This window comes from Huiozyma naganishii, chromosome 4, assembly GCF_000348985.1.
Source record: "Huiozyma naganishii CBS 8797 chromosome 4, complete genome".
Classification (NCBI taxonomy): domain Eukaryota; kingdom Fungi; phylum Ascomycota; class Saccharomycetes; order Saccharomycetales; family Saccharomycetaceae; genus Huiozyma; species Huiozyma naganishii.
The window spans coordinates 551609-568689 of record NC_035925.1 but is presented as its reverse complement, the minus strand read 5'-3'; the positions used below and the strand labels follow the sequence as shown (position 1 = coordinate 568689).

The 17081-nt window shown below is 43.3% G+C and overlaps 9 protein-coding genes across 9 annotated transcripts; 6 read left to right on the top strand and 3 right to left on the bottom strand.

Annotated features, from left to right (window-relative positions):
• Positions 1-361: 361 nt before the first annotated feature.
• KNAG0D03170 (alkene reductase) lies at positions 362-1603 on the top strand (the record flags this gene model as incomplete). Its single annotated transcript, XM_022607744.1, has 1 exon — positions 362-1603. The coding sequence occupies one exon, from the start codon at positions 362-364 to the stop codon at positions 1601-1603; it is 1242 nt and encodes a 413-aa protein (XP_022464309.1).
• A 515-nt stretch (positions 1604-2118) lies between these two features.
• DAL2 (allantoicase) lies at positions 2119-3144 on the top strand (the record flags this gene model as incomplete). The annotated part of the gene is made up of 1 exon (XM_022607743.1): positions 2119-3144. One exon carries the CDS (start codon positions 2119-2121, stop codon positions 3142-3144), a length of 1026 nt encoding a protein of 341 aa, XP_022464308.1.
• A 390-nt stretch (positions 3145-3534) lies between these two features.
• Positions 3535-5169, bottom strand: KNAG0D03140 (allantoate permease family MFS transporter; the record flags this gene model as incomplete). The annotated part of the gene is made up of 1 exon (XM_022607742.1): positions 3535-5169. One exon carries the CDS (start codon positions 5167-5169, stop codon positions 3535-3537), a length of 1635 nt encoding a protein of 544 aa, XP_022464307.1.
• A 576-nt stretch (positions 5170-5745) lies between these two features.
• Positions 5746-6354, top strand: DAL3 (ureidoglycolate hydrolase; the record flags this gene model as incomplete). Its single annotated transcript, XM_022607740.1, has 1 exon — positions 5746-6354. The coding sequence occupies one exon, from the start codon at positions 5746-5748 to the stop codon at positions 6352-6354; it is 609 nt and encodes a 202-aa protein (XP_022464306.1).
• A 435-nt stretch (positions 6355-6789) lies between these two features.
• DAL7 (malate synthase DAL7) lies at positions 6790-8454 on the top strand (the record flags this gene model as incomplete). The annotated part of the gene is made up of 1 exon (XM_022607739.1): positions 6790-8454. The coding sequence occupies one exon, from the start codon at positions 6790-6792 to the stop codon at positions 8452-8454; it is 1665 nt and encodes a 554-aa protein (XP_022464305.1).
• A 253-nt stretch (positions 8455-8707) lies between these two features.
• DCG1 (Dcg1p) lies at positions 8708-9463 on the top strand (the record flags this gene model as incomplete). Its single annotated transcript, XM_022607738.1, has 1 exon — positions 8708-9463. One exon carries the CDS (start codon positions 8708-8710, stop codon positions 9461-9463), a length of 756 nt encoding a protein of 251 aa, XP_022464304.1.
• A 149-nt stretch (positions 9464-9612) lies between these two features.
• On the bottom strand, positions 9613-11520 carry DAL4 (allantoin permease; the record flags this gene model as incomplete). Its single annotated transcript, XM_022607737.1, has 1 exon — positions 9613-11520. One exon carries the CDS (start codon positions 11518-11520, stop codon positions 9613-9615), a length of 1908 nt encoding a protein of 635 aa, XP_022464303.1.
• Positions 11521-12679: 1159 nt separating this feature from the next.
• DAL1 (allantoinase) lies at positions 12680-14086 on the top strand (the record flags this gene model as incomplete). Its single annotated transcript, XM_022607736.1, has 1 exon — positions 12680-14086. The coding sequence occupies one exon, from the start codon at positions 12680-12682 to the stop codon at positions 14084-14086; it is 1407 nt and encodes a 468-aa protein (XP_022464302.1).
• Positions 14087-14719: 633 nt separating this feature from the next.
• On the bottom strand, positions 14720-16672 carry KNAG0D03070 (alpha-mannosyltransferase; the record flags this gene model as incomplete). The annotated part of the gene is made up of 1 exon (XM_022607735.1): positions 14720-16672. The coding sequence occupies one exon, from the start codon at positions 16670-16672 to the stop codon at positions 14720-14722; it is 1953 nt and encodes a 650-aa protein (XP_022464301.1).
• Positions 16673-17081: the final 409 nt, after the last annotated feature.

Sequence of the window (17081 nt, the reverse complement as noted above, 5' to 3'; positions counted from 1 at the left end):
GCGCTTCCACTTCCGCGGAACTGCGCTTCCACTTCCGTGTTACAGCCGTTTCTCGAGGTGACAATTAACGACTGCCATTTTGAACCGATTTCTGTCTTAGTCAGAATTTCATCTGACGTACATGCATTGGCGGTGCATTGGCGTAGTGCCACATCATTCTCTACTTCCGTGCCCTGGCTTAGGGTGGCGGCTGGTAGATCACCAATTGCTTTTACCTTCTTTCATTCTTGCTGTCGCGACTTCGTTATTTAAACGAAGTGCGGATAACTTGGTATGTTAAAGCAATTGATATCTTCTCTTCTTCCCTTGTATCCCGTTAGTATATCCAGAACAATAATAATAATCTTAATACACTTCAACCATGTCTCTCCAAGCAGATGCCAACGGTGAAACAAATCAAATGTCCACAGGGTTTCAAACAAGCTTTGCCCCAGTGGCCTTTAGGGATACAAATCTTTTCAAACCCATCAAAGTGGGCTCCATGGAATTGGCCCATCGTGTGGTGATGGCTCCACTGACTAGGTGGAGGGCGCTTCACCCTAGCCACGTACCGAACGAGAAGTTGGTTCCGTTGTACTACGACCAGAGGTCCAAGGCTCCAGGCACTTTGATTATCACCGAGTCAGCGTTCACATCCCTACAAGCCGGAGGGTATGACTACGCTCCAGGTATCTGGTCAGAGGAGCAGGTTGCCGTTTGGACAAAGATATTTGCCAAGATACACGGAAACAAGTCGTTTGTGTTCGTACAATTGAGGAATCTCGGAAGACAGGCCGTCCCGACTTCTATGGCGAGAGATGGGCTTCGTTACGACTCTGCCTCTGATGATTTGTACATAGACGAAGCGACCAAGGAAGCAGTATTGAAAGCCGGTCTCAAACAGCATGGTATCACCAAAAGTGAGATCAAGCAGTACATCGCGGAGTACGTCCACACTGCCAAAAACTCTATCAAGGCCGGTGCTGACGGTGTTGAAATCCACAGCGCCAACAGTTATATGTTGAACCAATTCTTGGACCCACGTTCTAACCATAGGACTGACGAGTATGGTGGATCTATTGAAAACAGATCCCGGTTTACTTTAGAGGTCGTAGATGCCTTGATTGATGCCGTCGGTGCCGAAAGAGTGGGGATCAGATTTTCACCCTTTGGGAAGTACGGTGGTATGTCGGGTAGCGACGATCCTCAGGTATACGAACTCTACTCTTACCTGCTGGACCAATTGGAATCGAGAGCACAATTTGGTAACAGATTAGCATACGTGCACCTCATGGAACCCCGTGTCGCGAATATTTCCCTGGAGGAAGGCCAAGGTGAAGATCTGGAACATTCGAATGACTTTGCGTACGACCACTGGAAGGGTCCCATTATCAGATCTGGTAACTTCGCCGCCAGCCCAGACATTACCGAGAGTGTCCTTGACGATAGAACCTTGATCGCCTACGGGAGATACTTCATCTCGACACCAGATCTGCCCCACAGACTGGCCGAGGGGTTGCCCTTGAACAAGTACAATAGGACCACATTTTACAAGCTAGGAGCTGTCGGTTACACCGATTATCCAACGTATGAAGAGACGTTGAAGTTGGGGTGGAAAATCTGAAAAACCTACGAAAACTAACAACAGCCACAACCACAAGTAAATCTTTTGCAGTATAGACAGTATAACAGAAAGTAACAAATATAAGTATACCTTTCCTAACTTATGACAATACAGCGGTTATACCCTGCCCACTAGCCTAAACCAAGAAATTGTTTAGTTCATTAAGTAGACAGCCTGGAAACGAGAACCATAACGCTTTTAGCCCTACCCTCAAAACGTCTCAAAATATCGACGCAGCACAGAACGGTCAGCCATCTTAAACTCTCTGATTGTCTAAATCCTGTGCTCCTCCCGCCTTTATCTACAGCCGATAGGCGTATCTTTCTCTTATCTTTCCCATGCAATTTCGCAAATTTAGATTTCAGTTTTAGGAAACAATTTCGAAATTGGCGGTCTTTGATGCAGCCTCTTGACGCACCGTCACTATATAAACGTTGGTGTCCGCATTGAGAGGATGGTATGGGTCCATGGGGCAATTCCGAAGACACTAGAAAGTCCACTAAGCAAGGAAGAAAATGCAACTTTATTCTTTGGCGCAAGAGAAACAGTTTATTGGTGAGATCACCAAGAATTACCAGTCGGTTGATGTCATTGGAGCTAAACTAGGTGGTTCAGTAGTTGCTACGTCCGATGAATGGTTTGCTGCTGCAGAGAACCTGATTCAACCCAAGGTTCCTATCAGAGATGCCACAAAGTTTACACACGCTGGTGCATGGTACGACGGATGGGAAACTAGAAGACATAATGAAAAAGAGTATGACTGGGTGATAATTAAGATGGGTGTACACGCAGCGCGTATAGTCGGTGGTGAGATTGATACTGCCTTTTTCAATGGTAACCATGCTCCACACGTTTCAGTCGATGCCTTGTTTGACTATAACGAAAACAATGAAAGCGTCTCAGAGACTGACCCGCGCTGGGAGGAAGTTATCACCAAGTTTGAATGTGGTCCATCTCAAAGGCACTTCTTCATTCGTGAAGGAGGACTGACTGAGAAAACGTATACTCACATCAAATTGAAGATGTATCCAGACGGCGGGATTGCTAGATTTAGATTGTACGGTAAAGTCGTGCCACCTGAGTTCAAAAAACTAAGCGCCAATAACAATATCGATTTGGCCTTTGTTTGCAACGGTGCCGTTGCTTTGGATTTCTCTGATCAACATTTTGGGTCAGCCGACAACTTGCTACTACCAGGTAGAGGCCACGATATGTCTGACGGGTGGGAAACCAAAAGGTCAAGGACCCCTGGGCATACTGACTGGGTGAGCATCCAATTGGGCCGTCAATCCACGTTCATTGATAAGATTGTTATCGATACCGCTCATTATAGAGGCAATTTCCCTCAATATATTACTGTCCATGGCTGCCAGGGTCCCCCAGATAAAGATACACAATGGATTGAGCTGGTGGGTAAATCCAAAACTGGACCGGATACGGAGCACGAATATAAAATCCAGAAAGAAATGAAATTGACTCACGTAAAATTGACAATAATCCCAGATGGTGGGGTCAAAAGAATTAGAGTCTGGGGTTATTAACATAAGTAAGATACGGAATATATAATTATTAAGCATTACATCTACCGACATGTAAATTTTTAAACACCAGCGTTGAATATCTCAGTTTGGTAACATAGAGTAAGTAGTTAAGTATAAGACATTGAGATCCATTTGGGTACCGATACCACTCTAAATTGGTTGTTATTCACAGATAGCATTATCACCGGGAAAGGACGACTACTTACGGCGTTTCCGTATCTGAAAACTGAGTATCCCAAAATTGTTTCCCATGTCGATGGGATAAAAACGGGCTTAGTTTAGCACAGTACTTGAGGTGTTTCCGAATAGACTGAAAAAGCCAAAACTTTCTATTTGAGGGGAATATTATTATAACACCTTATAAAAAAATCTATAATAATGTAAAAGAACTTACAAGGTGTATCTAAAGTTGGGGTTTTCAAAATCTGTGACATCGCTGAACTCTAAGTTCACAATCTCTTGATGGCCTCTTTCAGCTTCCAATTTGTCACGTCTCTTATTCTCTCTCATATTTAGTGTCAACAAGGTCACCAAGATGACAATCATGACAGCATAACAGACCACCATCGCTGTTTTCGCTCCTTGATAACCAGGGGCTTGACGTGGAATAAAACATTGTGGGCCAGCCAGGTTTGCTGCTGCATATGCCACTAGATTGATTGATGAAACGGTCCATTTTTTGGTGTAACCAGAAGAATTTGCACTGATATTGGATAGGACACAAATGAATGATACTGGGGAAATGTACCATAGGTAGGCACCTGCCAATCTTGCACTTTTTGAGTGTTTAGCATAGGCTAGCATACAACTCGCAATTAAAGCTAGAACTGCAGCAAAAATTGCCCAACCTAACCTGTATCTCCAGAATGGAATTTTTTTGTTTGCCGCGTATACTGCTAAGATACCGAACAAAGGACAGCCGACAAATTCAACGGCACCAGTTGGTAAACTCATCAATAGGGACTCTGAAGAACTGTATCCAAAATCGCCATTCATCAAAATACTCAAGAAGTTGGAGATACCACCGTTTGGAATGTTGGACGAAACAGTAAAGAGAAAATATAGCCACGTCCGTGGATCCCTCAAAGCTTCGATCATTTGGTATTTTTTAATTTCATGATTCCCAAAACCTTGTTGGTTTGATCTAATCCGTTCCACTACCATTAGCTTCTCCCTCTCGCTCAAAAACCTGGCAGATGCTGGATCATCTGGAATCCAGTAATAGATCAAACCACCAAGGAAAATTGTAATAACACCAACTATGACAAACAGTACTCTCCATCCTTCAATGCTGTAAGAATCCTTGTGGATGTATACACCGTACGCAATGGCATTTAATAGTATGGAACCAAGCCCGTTCATACCGAACCAGAAACAGATTCTAGTGAATTGCTCCTCTGTCTTCCATAATAATTGAGCAGTAATAATTGTGAAACATGGAGTGACAACACTTTCTGCACAACCTAGCAAAACTCTTAGAGCAATGAAACCAGCATAGTTTATAGATGGAGCGGAATGGCAAGTAAGCAACATCCCCCAAACAATAATGAAAACGGCCAACATTTTTGCCATATATTTGGTTTTTTGGAAAATCAACTGGACAAATCCCAGGTTCATAAACAGGTAACCAAAATAGAATGCTGAACCAACCCAAGAATATTGATCACCATGCATTTTCAAATCGGTTCTAAGACCCATAATTGCGGCGGAACTTGTCGATATTTTATCCATAAATTGTACAGCATAAATTAGACACATCAGTGGGAACATGCAGAGATCAATCTTCCAGACTAATTTGCGGTCCTCTTCTGGGGTGATCTTTAGGTTTTTCGCTTCTTCTGCCAGCTTCATTGCTTCATCGACTTTTTCACCGTTGATCTCAATTACTCTCCCATTGGGGGAGATAATGGTGCTGAGAACGTTTTCAACAGGGATATCATATGTGTCCGTCCCTTGGTCCACAACATTGTTGGTGATATCAATTTTGTTGTCCTTCTCGTCTATTGAAGAGTTGCTACAAGACATATTTCCTGCTGTCTCTCTCTCTCTCTCTCTCTCTCTCTCTTCTTGATTTTGTTGTTTCGTATACAGTGAAGGGTAGAATGGAATTGACTTCGGGAAAAAGAATATAATTGCTTCGACTTATATATGAACTCGAGGGAACGCAAAGCAACGCAAAGTATATACAATAATACGGGTCCTTATCAATTCAAAATGGATACAAACGGTAAAAAGGAATAGATAAAGCGTGAACAATGAAAGGGTTTAACAAGTTCCGGTTAAGCGAAATTACAGGGGCCATAGAACACCGCAATCACGGTGACTAACAAACACATCAAGATGCACCTACCTTATCTGTAGTGACAGACCCCTCTATCCCTGCCAACTGCTATCAAAACTTTAAGATTTCCCGCTGTTTTCGCTGTAAACGCCCAGTCACGGCGAGATAAGATAAGGATTTTTTCCCTTTCAGGTAATTTTACGATAGAGTAATCGAAACCCAAAAGTATTCAAAAAGAGTCGCATTGCACAACTATGCACACTGTAGTGAACACTTCTCATTGCAGTTTGTGGGCCAAGTCAATGAACCACACCTCGTTAATGGGATATCCAATTGTTTGTACGGGACTAACCATCCACGGTTTCAAACCGTACGGTTCGATTATTTCGCCGGATGAAGAGGTCTCTAAGATAAGCGGGGATGGTAAAAATGCAAACCAAGGCACCGCAATCAAGATACTACAGGTGAGTGACATCCAAAAAATCGGAACAACAGGCCCCTCGGTACCTAACTGGAACATGTTCCGCTGCTTCCCTCAGCCCCACATGCAGCATGTTAAAACGGGCGAACAGTTCAGGCACGAGGTGCACGTTTTAGAGAAACACCCGCAGAGCTCTCAAACTTTTGTCCCCATGGGCAGGCCGAGCGACGAAATTGCATACCTCGTTGTTGTTGCATTGCCACAAATTAGAGATGGCAAGGATGTAGGCCCTGATATGGGGACGTTGAAAGCTTTTTTATGCAAAGGCAACCAGGCAGTGTCCTACGGAGCAGGAGTTTGGCACGCTCCCATGATAGTGGTGGGTGGACCGGCGTTTACAGATTTTGCCGTTCTCATCTACGAAACTTTGGATGCTTCGAAGCCAGAGCTTGATCTTGTTGAGCAGAAGTATACTGCTGAAGATACCATTATCGTGGGGACTGCATAGGGGTGTGGTGACACGCTCTTCTGAATCATACTTAGAAATGTATAATACAGTAAGTCATATCTCGAGAAAAAAAATATGGCATCTTTTTTCCCACCAAATTCCTGATACGGAATTCTGCGCACAACTCTGGCCAATGAGGTTCGAGGAAAGCTGTGTTAAGGTTATTATTTCAGATCTGAACAGGCACGATTAGATAAGCCATATCGGATTGCCTAGGAAACGCATATGCGTTTAAGTAGTCTGAATGTTAACGTGTGTATTTGGCTGAGCTTGATTTAGGAAGGAACTGAAAGAATTGTAGGTATTCTCCTCTGATAAAGAGGTATATAAGGAATTTAAATCCAGCGTTTTTCGATCTATAAGGGGTGTGATCTTCTTAATCTTTATAGACGGTACTCGCTAACCAACACAAACATCAAATATACAGTCTTCAATATGGTGAAAATTAACCTAGATAATGTCAAGCTATATGCAGAACTTGACGATAAGCCACAATTCTCCCCATCAAAGACAACGATTAAAGACATTTTAACTAAGGAAGCATTGGAGTTTGTCGTTTTGCTTCATAGAACCTTCAATGGGAAACGTAAGGAATTATTGGAGAACAGAAACCTAAAACAGAAAAAACTGGATGATGGCTCTTACACTTTTGACTCCTTACCGGACTTTGAACAGATCAGAAATGACCCCACCTGGCAAGGTGCAATCCCAGCGCCTGGACTGATCAACAGATCCTCTGAAATCACGGGGCCTCCACAAAGAAACATGCTTGTCAACGCTCTAAATGCCGAGGTAACGACCTACATGACCGATTTTGAGGATTCCTCCTCACCAACTTGGTTCAACATGATCTATGGCCAGGTGAACTTATTCGATGCTATTAGAAACCAAATCGACTTCACCACCCCAAGAAAAGATTACAAGTTGAAGGGTGACATCAAAGATTTGCCCACATTAATTGTCAGGCCTCGTGGGTGGCACATGGAGGAGAAGCATCTGTATGTCGACGACGAACCTATCAGCGCATCAATCTTCGATTTCGGTCTCTATTTCTTCCATAATGCAAAGGAGTTGATCAAAGTTGGTAAAGGCCCCTACTTTTACCTACCCAAAATGGAGGACCATTTGGAGGTTAGGCTATGGAACGATATTTTTTGTGTTGCTCAAGATTTTATCGGTATGCCAAGAGGTACCATTAGAGCTACGATTCTAATCGAGACATTGCCAGCAGCTTTCCAAATGGAGGAGTTTATCTACGAGATTAGACAACACTCCAGTGGGCTGAACTGTGGCCGTTGGGATTATATCTTTTCCACCATCAAGAAGTTGAGAAACAAACCAGAACATGTGCTGCCAGACAGAGATCTTGTCACAATGACCTCTCCCTTCATGGATGCCTACGTCAAAAAGTTGATCAACACCTGCCATCGTAGAGGGGTTCATGCCATGGGTGGTATGGCAGCGCAAATCCCAATCAAAGACGATCCAAAGGCCAATGAGACCGCTTTGAACAAAGTTCGCATGGATAAGATCAGAGAGATGACCAATGGTCATGACGGTTCCTGGGTTGCGCATCCAGCGCTAGCCCCTATCTGCAACGAAGTATTCAGCATTATGGGTACGGCCAACCAGATATACAAAATTCCTGATGTTCATGTTCGTACTGCCGATTTGCTGAACACTAAAATCGAAGGTGCCAAGGTCACTGTGGACGGGATCAGACAAAACTTGGATATTGGGCTCCAGTATATGGAAGCATGGCTGAGAGGTTCCGGCTGTGTTCCAATCAACCATTTAATGGAGGATGCTGCCACGGCCGAGGTTTCTCGTTGTCAATTGTACCAATGGGTCACGCACGGTGTAAAACTCGCCGACACTGAGGGGACTGTTACACCAGAGCTAACCACTAAAATTCTAGACGAGCAGGTTGCCATCCTTTCCAGCAAATCGCCTGTCGGGGACAAGAACAAGTTTGCTCTTGCTGCCAAGTACTTTTTGCCGGAGATTAGAGGCGAAAAGTTCAGTGACTTCCTGACGACCCTCCTCTACGATGAAGTGATCACGCCAACTGCAACCCCAATAGATTGCTCAAAACTATGAAAGGCGATGACTTTTGCGTTGTTCGATATTTGAAATAGAGGTATTTATGTAGTAACGTTTGTATCAATGAATCGAAACATTTTCCCCTTTTAGGCCTTATCATACCGTGCGCCGAAAATTATCTAACGAAAAATGCGTTAAAAGTAAACTGCCCAGAATATATAAATGAGGCCACGAAAGCAAAGAGGATCAAGAAACAGGACCTTGTACAATGGAAAGCAACCGCCGGCTCTAAAACTGAAATAGTGCCAAGATGAGTCAAATTCATATTTTAGTTGTCAACCCGAACAGCTCTGAATCAATGACTCATGAGGTAGAACAGAATATCAGGGCACTGTTTAAGAAGGAATTAAATAGCAAGTCTTTGGCCCTTACGTTTGCCACAGGACCTGCGAGCGCTCCACTCCAGATTGATGGTAAGGAGTCTAGTTTACGAAGCGCAGAGGCCTGTCTGCCAATGCTGACAGATGCCGGTTCCGTTTACTTCTACAACAAATACGACGGTGTACTGGTGGCTTGTTTTTCTGATCATCCGTTGGTAGCTGAGCTGTTATCCGTAATAAAATCTACAACTAGTAAGACAGTTGTAATGGGATTGCTAGATACTTCAATCCATTATTGTAACATGATCAACAGCAAGCCATTTTCTATAATTACATCAAATAAAGAATGGGTACCGATCTTGAATGAGTCTGTTGAATCCAAATACCTTACCAGCAGTGTCATCAATCAATCTTTATGGAAGGGCACAATATCTTCTGATATTCAAGTACTCGATTTGCATTTACCGGAAAACTTTGCAAAAATTGTAGATGTCATCAGAAAAGAGAACATTGAGAGATTGAAATCAAAAATTATCATTTTAGGTTGTGCAGGATTTTCTGGATTACAGACCAGTCTTTCAAAGGAATTTCCAGGAGCTGGGATTGTTTTTGTGGATTCTGTGGCTATAGGTGTGAGAGTTGTGATGATGATCGCCGATTTTAATAAAAGTGTATCATCTCCATAAGAGAAATTAGCTTATTCGGCGAATAACGCATTTTCAGTAAATCGAAAAATAGAATAGAATGTTGAAAAAACTAAGAATAAAGAACTGTATAAGTTTGATGAAATAATGCAGTATAGTGCTTAAAATGCAAGAGAGAAGGGGTGTTTCGATTAGTAAATAATTCTAACTTCTTTTTCATCCCAATCCATCACACTGACGGTGTCATCGTATAGGTTTGGCCGCCTTAATTCTCTTCTCCATTCCGTTTCAAAGTCCTCAACGTCCGCCCATGCTTGGAACCAGCCCTTATCCTTCAAAATGTTGTTAACAGGCGTGCCAGGGACCGGGAAAAAGAAGCACAATAAAGTGTATATGACCAAAGCAATAAAAAAGCCAACCGGATAGCCCAACCAGTATAACCTAACAGCTCCTTGAGAAATGTGTATATTGTTACCAACATCAGCAACAAACCCAGGAAGATTTGGGGCTATACCGCAGAGGTAAGCTACCAAAGCCCTCCAGTTGATCCCAAACCTGTTACCATACATGTAGAACGACCCTTCTTGAGCCAAAAACATGTGGGTCAATTTGAAGTAGCCCCTTCTTACTATGTAGTAATCGGCACAGATCACACCAGCAATACTGGACAAAAAGATGGCATATGCACCCAGAGCACTGGTAAACTTACTAGAACTTGACATCATGTTCCATGGACAAATACACAACGCCATTAGCACACAGAACACAGAACCCCGCTTGATGTTTATGTAACGGGGGAACAAAGCAGTCATATCGGTACCACAGGACAAAGAGTTGGCGGAAATATTGGTACCCAATTGAGCCAAGGCAAACACAAAGGAAATCAAAAAGACCCCTGCCCTCGTTCCTCTGGTAAAGGAGGTTTCTAAAAACTTACCCAAGACGTCCAATGGGGACCAGTAGTTGATACCAAACATATGATAACCTGAGGCTGTCACCAAAATACCGATTAGACAAGTGATGGCAAAGAAAAATGGGATAGCGAACAACTGAGGCCACAAGGATGCCTGCGGCGTTTTGGCGAACCTTCCAAAATCTGGTGCATTGATGATTAAAGCTGCGAAGTTGGCGATGCACGCCATTAGAGACCTGACAAAAATCCAAGAAAATGTTGAACCACCGGGGGATAAACCATTCAAACTGCCCAAAGCGATATGCCCGTGTGACTTCTTCAAAGCCCAGATCAAAAATCCAAAGGCAGCAAACGGAATCAGGGCAGCTTTCACCGTAAACAAATGTCTAATCTTATGGGGTGGAACTAACACAAATGGGACACTAACGACCCAGAAAATGAAGAAACACATAAACTGGTATGTGGTGGAATTTGGGGAACCGAAGTGGTTAGGAATTCTGTTAGGTAAATCTTTACCAAAAATGGACCTTAGCATCAGCGACACTGGTTCAGCCCCCAACCAAGCTTGAACAGCGTACCAGACTATAGCCATGACAATTCTGTTTATAATGGGCCAGAGCGAAAAGAAAATCCCAAAAGAAGCTCTGCAACTTATAGGAAATGACAAATGGTAAGCGGTACCGAACCTTGAATTTAAAACGACGAATATGGCGGCAAATGTGTAACCTATCCAAACCGTTAACCAACACTGCCACCAGTTCAATCCAAGCTGCATACCAGTAGCGGCAACCTGCCATGTATTGATATTGAAACAGTCGGCTAACCAAAAATATAAATAATTGTACCAATCCCAAACTCTCCTTGCTTCCTCAACTGGTTTCAAGTCTCGGTTGTATAGAAAAGATTCTTTGAGAGAAACGTCCAGTGTGCTTTTGTCCAGCACAATATAATCATAATAGATCTTGGACCATATCGATTTATATTCACGCTCTATGGAAATATCAGATTCCTCTATAGACGGACTCTCCTCATAAATTTTGGTAGAGATTTTGTCATTTTTCATTCCACTTGATATACCATCTCTCTCAATATCAATTGAGTCATTACGTGTGACAATGGAAGAGTATGGTTGTATGTTCTTAGCCGATGGGTGACTGAAGATAGCTGTCAATCCGTCAGTTGGCATCTTGGTATGTTTTGATTGTATGTTGTTTTTCTATTGCCAGTCCAAGAGGGAAGCTATACTTCAGTGACTCAATCAAAATGACAAGGTCCATTGTAACCCTTTTTATAACTCTTGCAGTTCCATATCCTCAAACAAGGATACACGTAACTAGCCTCCATATTTCCGAACAGAAAGTCGCAGTAAAAACTGTTCACTACTGGTAGTACTACTATCATCTTATCTGCTTGTGCAGAAGATAGCTAGTAGTGTTACAAGAAAAGTAGATAACTTATCCACCAGGAAAGGGTTACAAAAGTGGTTTCCTTTTCCATAATTAAGATAGAGGGGTCCGATAACGCATAATATGCCACTCCAACCATACCACATCTAGTCGATTGAAGGGAATGGAGAAAATGGTGTCAGGATGCACATAGGGTTCGAGAAGGGGAGGCCTGTCATTTTCACAATTTGCGTTCTCCTCTAACAAAACTGGAATGTTATTGGCTCCAAAAATAATCAAAGAAGAAGCGCAGAACCGTAGACAAGGCACTGTATGCGGACAATTGTTCTTTATTGCTGATAAGATCCAAATTCAAACCGCATATTTTGATAAGAAAATATTCTCCCAAAGAGAAAAAAAAAGATAACAAATTTTTCCGTTGACATCGTATCTCAGAGGGACAAGCACCTTAAAACACATTTTGTTCCCCTTCTCATTCTCGTGGAACACATTATGTTTCCGTAGGAGGTATCAATTACCTCCGAATTGGGGTACGAACCCAGTGTTTCCGTTAAGTGGGGATGCAAAAACACGTGTAATGAGGCAATTAGTTAGGCATGTTCTTGAAAGCACTCGAGATGGATTTAGGGCTCAGATAGATCAGAGAAAGATTGAACCAAAACGGTAACATCAAATCTTTATCTTCTTATCTAACTTTTCTTATTGGTCGATCTGTATACTGGTTGAGGTTTTTCAAGTTTGGCTTTGTGCGCTGGAATCTTACTGCTTCCACCCCACGTCCTTTCCCTCCACTCCACCACTCGGATCATCCAAACAAGGGGAGATGTATAGTTCATCTTTTTATATAACGAAATGCTTTGGTTAGTTAGTTCAAGCAGTTCTGCAATTAATAGCTCAAAGTGAGCTTGTGACCAGAACAAAAAACTAACCAATTTCGATATGCCATGCAAAGCAATCGCGTCAAACAATGTTGTAATTGAAAGGCAACTTGAATCAGCCACGATCATATTTTCCACAGAATCGAGCAAAATCGTTGAAATTATAAGGGGCCATGTTGTCGGAGATATCAACGATCCAGTTTTAGCTCAATTTGATGTGATCGATTACGAGATTGTATCGCCGAAGACAATCTTACCAGGATTGGTAGATTCACATGTACATCTGAATGAACCAGGAAGAACGGAATGGGAAGGGTTTGCAACAGGTACCCAAGCTGCAATTTGTGGTGGTGTCACAACGGTTGTAGACATGCCGCTAAATGCGATACCCCCAACCACAACTGTGCACAACTTTATGCTGAAACTGAGAGCAGCGAGGGACCAATTATGGTGCGATGTTGCGTTTTGGGGAGGGTTGGTACCGAGCAACCTAAATGATTTAATACCCTTGGTTAAGTGTGGTGTGCGAGGGTTTAAAGGGTTTCTAGCACCTTCTGGTGTGGAAGAATTCCCAATGATTGAGGAAAATTATATTTCTAAAGCGATGAAAATACTAAGAGATGAAAATACGATGATGTTGTTTCACGCTGAGCTCGATGACGGAAAGAAGCGCACGAAACACTCTGATCATTGTGATTACGACACTTTCCTCAAATCTCGGCCCGATAGCTTTGAGACAAATGCCATTGCCCTTGTGGTAAAATGTGTAGAGGAAAACATTACCAGCAAGCAATCGCCGTTGAAAACCCATATTGTCCATCTGGCTACCAAAGACGCACTACCTATAATAAAATGTGCTCAGTCGAAAGGTTTATCCTTGACAGCAGAAACCTGCTTTCATTACTTAACCCTTTCTGCTGAACAGATTCCGCGGAAGGGGACTCAGTTCAAATGTTGCCCCCCAATCAGATCTGATTCCAACAGGATGGCTCTCATAGAAGCTCTTAAAGACGGCATAATTTCTTCGGTAGTAAGTGATCACTCTCCATGTACACCCAATTTGAAAAACATGGAACGGGGTGACTTTTTAAGCGCATGGGGTGGGATCGCCTCGGTCGGATTCAATCTTCCAATAATGTTTACCCTTGGCTTGGATCAAGGAATTACTTTGCCAGAGATTGTAAAGTGGTGTTGCGAGAATACAGCGAGACAAGTTGGACTGCATGATCGGAAGGGGTTTATCAGAGTAGGGTATGATGCGGACTTCGCTATCTTTGATCAAGAGGCAGAACAAGAAGTGAAGAATGATAAATTGAGGTTCAAAAATAAAATAACACCTTATAGTGGATCAAAACTAAAAGGTGTGGTGACAAAAGTTATACTCCGTGGCAGTACTGTTTTTACCCTTACTTCTGGGTATTCCAAAATCCCAACGGGGAGGACTCTTCTAGAACGTAGATGTGTGTAACACTTCTCATGAAGTGTTGTTGCCATTTTGAGATTCCTGATAACATAAAAGTACAAGGGAAACGGCTCTTCAATCAGCATCGGAAGTAATGCAGTGATTAGTAGCTTCATTTGCTACAAACTACGTAACTGCACATGGGTATACGCTTAAATAAAAGTATTTTGAACGACAATTCGCTTAGCGTGACGTTTCAAACAGTGGCATCTATTTATGGCGGTACCTTTTTTTTAATGACAGAATGAATACATAAGCCAAAAAAAAATTTGGGACCATTGGAACTCACTAATTCCCGATAAAAATAGCGTTTGTGGTGTTTCCAAGACATTAGGCTGCAATAAAAGACTAGAAAATTTTGGTGCTTCCACGGAGACCTCGTCAAACTGTTAAGGTAAATATTGTACAATTAAGCCCAGATAACTATATGCTCTTTAAAGTGCCGAGGGTTGCTATTTAAAGGTGAAACGCACGGCAACAAGTTTGAAAACTTCTATCCATTCAAACATCTGCCATAAGAGCCAAAAAATACACACAACGACACCGAACCATCAGGAATATTCTATTGGATTATTAATAAATTAAGTTTTGTTACTATATTGCTCTGTCACTTGAAAGGAAACAAAGTTTTGACAGAGCTTATTTATCTTCAAAAGTGAGGTCACCATCCTCATTCCACAGTTTAGATATATCGTTAATCTTATTATAGGTTTTCTCGTCAAACCATATGACTTCACCTGAGGGACTCTGATCAGAACCCACCTCAATAGCGGTTGCACAGTAAGTGAGACCAAAGCCTGCCTTTGTTTGGACCCATTCGTTCAATTTTTCGTCTGGGATCAAAAGCCCGTTCATTCTCCAAGGCTTGTTTTCGTAACCTTCATCCTGCCCACCGCTGCCAGGTTTGAATTCTCTCAGCCCACCGTTTATCCAGGACAATTCCTTCCCACGGACGTGTGCAATGTGGAAATCGCACAGCTTCGTGTTCACGTACTGAAAGCCGTCGTACATCTTTTCTGGGAACCCAGTTAAAGCGGCGCCCTTTGCCTCTATAGAGTACGACATGCCACTAAAGTAAGGTCCAAGCCAGTAGAATTCCTTTTCACCGTACATGCAAGCGTTTAATTTCTTACTCAAATTTAGGGCAAGGGCCATGAGCAAACCTGGTAGTTTATTTTTTTTATCCACAACGACCAACCCAGTCTCCACATTCTCTCTGATATGCTCTCTAACCATTCCGACGTATACTTTCTCCTCGGGGGTTGTGGGCACCACGTTGGAAGATACCGTGTACATGATCGAAGTGCCCAAAAGCACGGCCTCCTCCATTGATGGTTCCAGGTGCTCCAGAGTGGTGGTGCACGCGTCGTCGATTCTGTGGTCGAGTATTCTGTCTCTAAACATGTACATCCCTGTTTTCTGGTAGTCTGGGAGCTCCAAGTACGATTCGAGCGGGAAGTAAGGAACTGCATCTGCGTCGAGAAGGATGAACTCCTCGAATGTGTTAAACAAGTTTGCTGCCAGTTTGTTGATGTAACTTTTGAATTCACCCATGTTTGATTTGTCGAGAATTGCAGTGTAGTTCACCAAGTATATTTTCTGGTTGGTTCTTCTTGCCGCGTCGGCGAGTTTCCTCACAAAACTGTCTGAGAAGTCACCGTCCCTGACCAGGATCTGGATGGGCAGCGTGTTCTTTTGGTACTGTAGGATCTTCAATTGTCTGAGGAAGTAGTCGCCGTGCGCCTTAGGATTGAAAGTGGTGATAATACCTTTCCCATCTGACATTTCCCTCCAGCTTTTCCAGAAATTCTCGTTGTGTCTCTTAGAGTCGAAATCGCTGGTTATGAACGATAATTCTGCCATTGTGGACAAATCTGTAATCTTTGGTAGCAGCACTTCACCCAGCTTTGGGACCTTCAAGTAGGGGAACATTCTGTGTTGGAAATCGAGGGCGTCATACTTCTTGGATCCCTTAAGGACGTCGCCGATGTCCAGCCCACCGGACAGGAAACAGTAGTCGTAGATTCTGAATCTCTCTGTCCCGAGAGCGCTGTATTTGAAGGTATCCCCGTCGTTCTTGAACCCTGTAAGGAAGACCTGGTTGCTCCATTCCGGATCTTCATGGTACAGAGCGTCCAACAAGATTTTACACTTTTCCACTCTGTCCAAGTCCCCGGTCTCCCACCAGTTGAAAATCTTGGACTTGTCGTTTGCCTTCCCCTTAAAGAGACTAATCCCCTGCTTCTTGTCTTTGAGTTCTGCAGCAGCCTTGTGGTAGATGTCCATCACATATGTGAACGGTGAGTTCGGGAACAGCGGTCTCTTGTATTTATCCTTTATCTCGGCTCTCGTCTCTGGTTTCGGAACAGCTTTATAGATGGCCGCTGGTTTGCTCGACTGCGACGCATAATTGTAGGTCGCATCCGGTGACGCCGGGTCCACGGGCGCGAGTTTGAACTTGTGTTTCACTTTATTGTTATTCCTGCTCCTGGCGTCGCTGTGAACTCTCACGAGCGTCACGAGCACCAGGGCCGCCGAGACGAAAAATAGCACTCGCAGCGCATTTCTCCTGCCTCCGACTATCACCACCATATTTTGCCCTTCGAACAGTTAGTTGTTAGCACACTCTTTCCAAGAAAGCAGAACCACGACGATGACAGTAAAGCAAGATGATGTTGGCTGGGAGCGAGAAACTCCCACTTATCGAAACTGAACAAGACGCAAATATATAATTTGCGTCGACCCCTCAGGCAAATCTAGAACGCATCCCGGAAAGCAAGCAGCAACAAAACAAAACACACCCAGACGGATAAAGCTCTCTTTGCAGAGGGCAAAGAGTGGAGATCACAGCAGGCCGGTATCTGCCCACGGGCCAGACACGCTTCTTGTGACAGACAGACATGAGAAAACAGCAGATAAGCAGCAGTGCCACAGCACAACTGCTGCTGCTGCTGTCCTTGCAGCGTACCTCCTATTTTCCCGCAAGCTTCGAGCGCGTGGT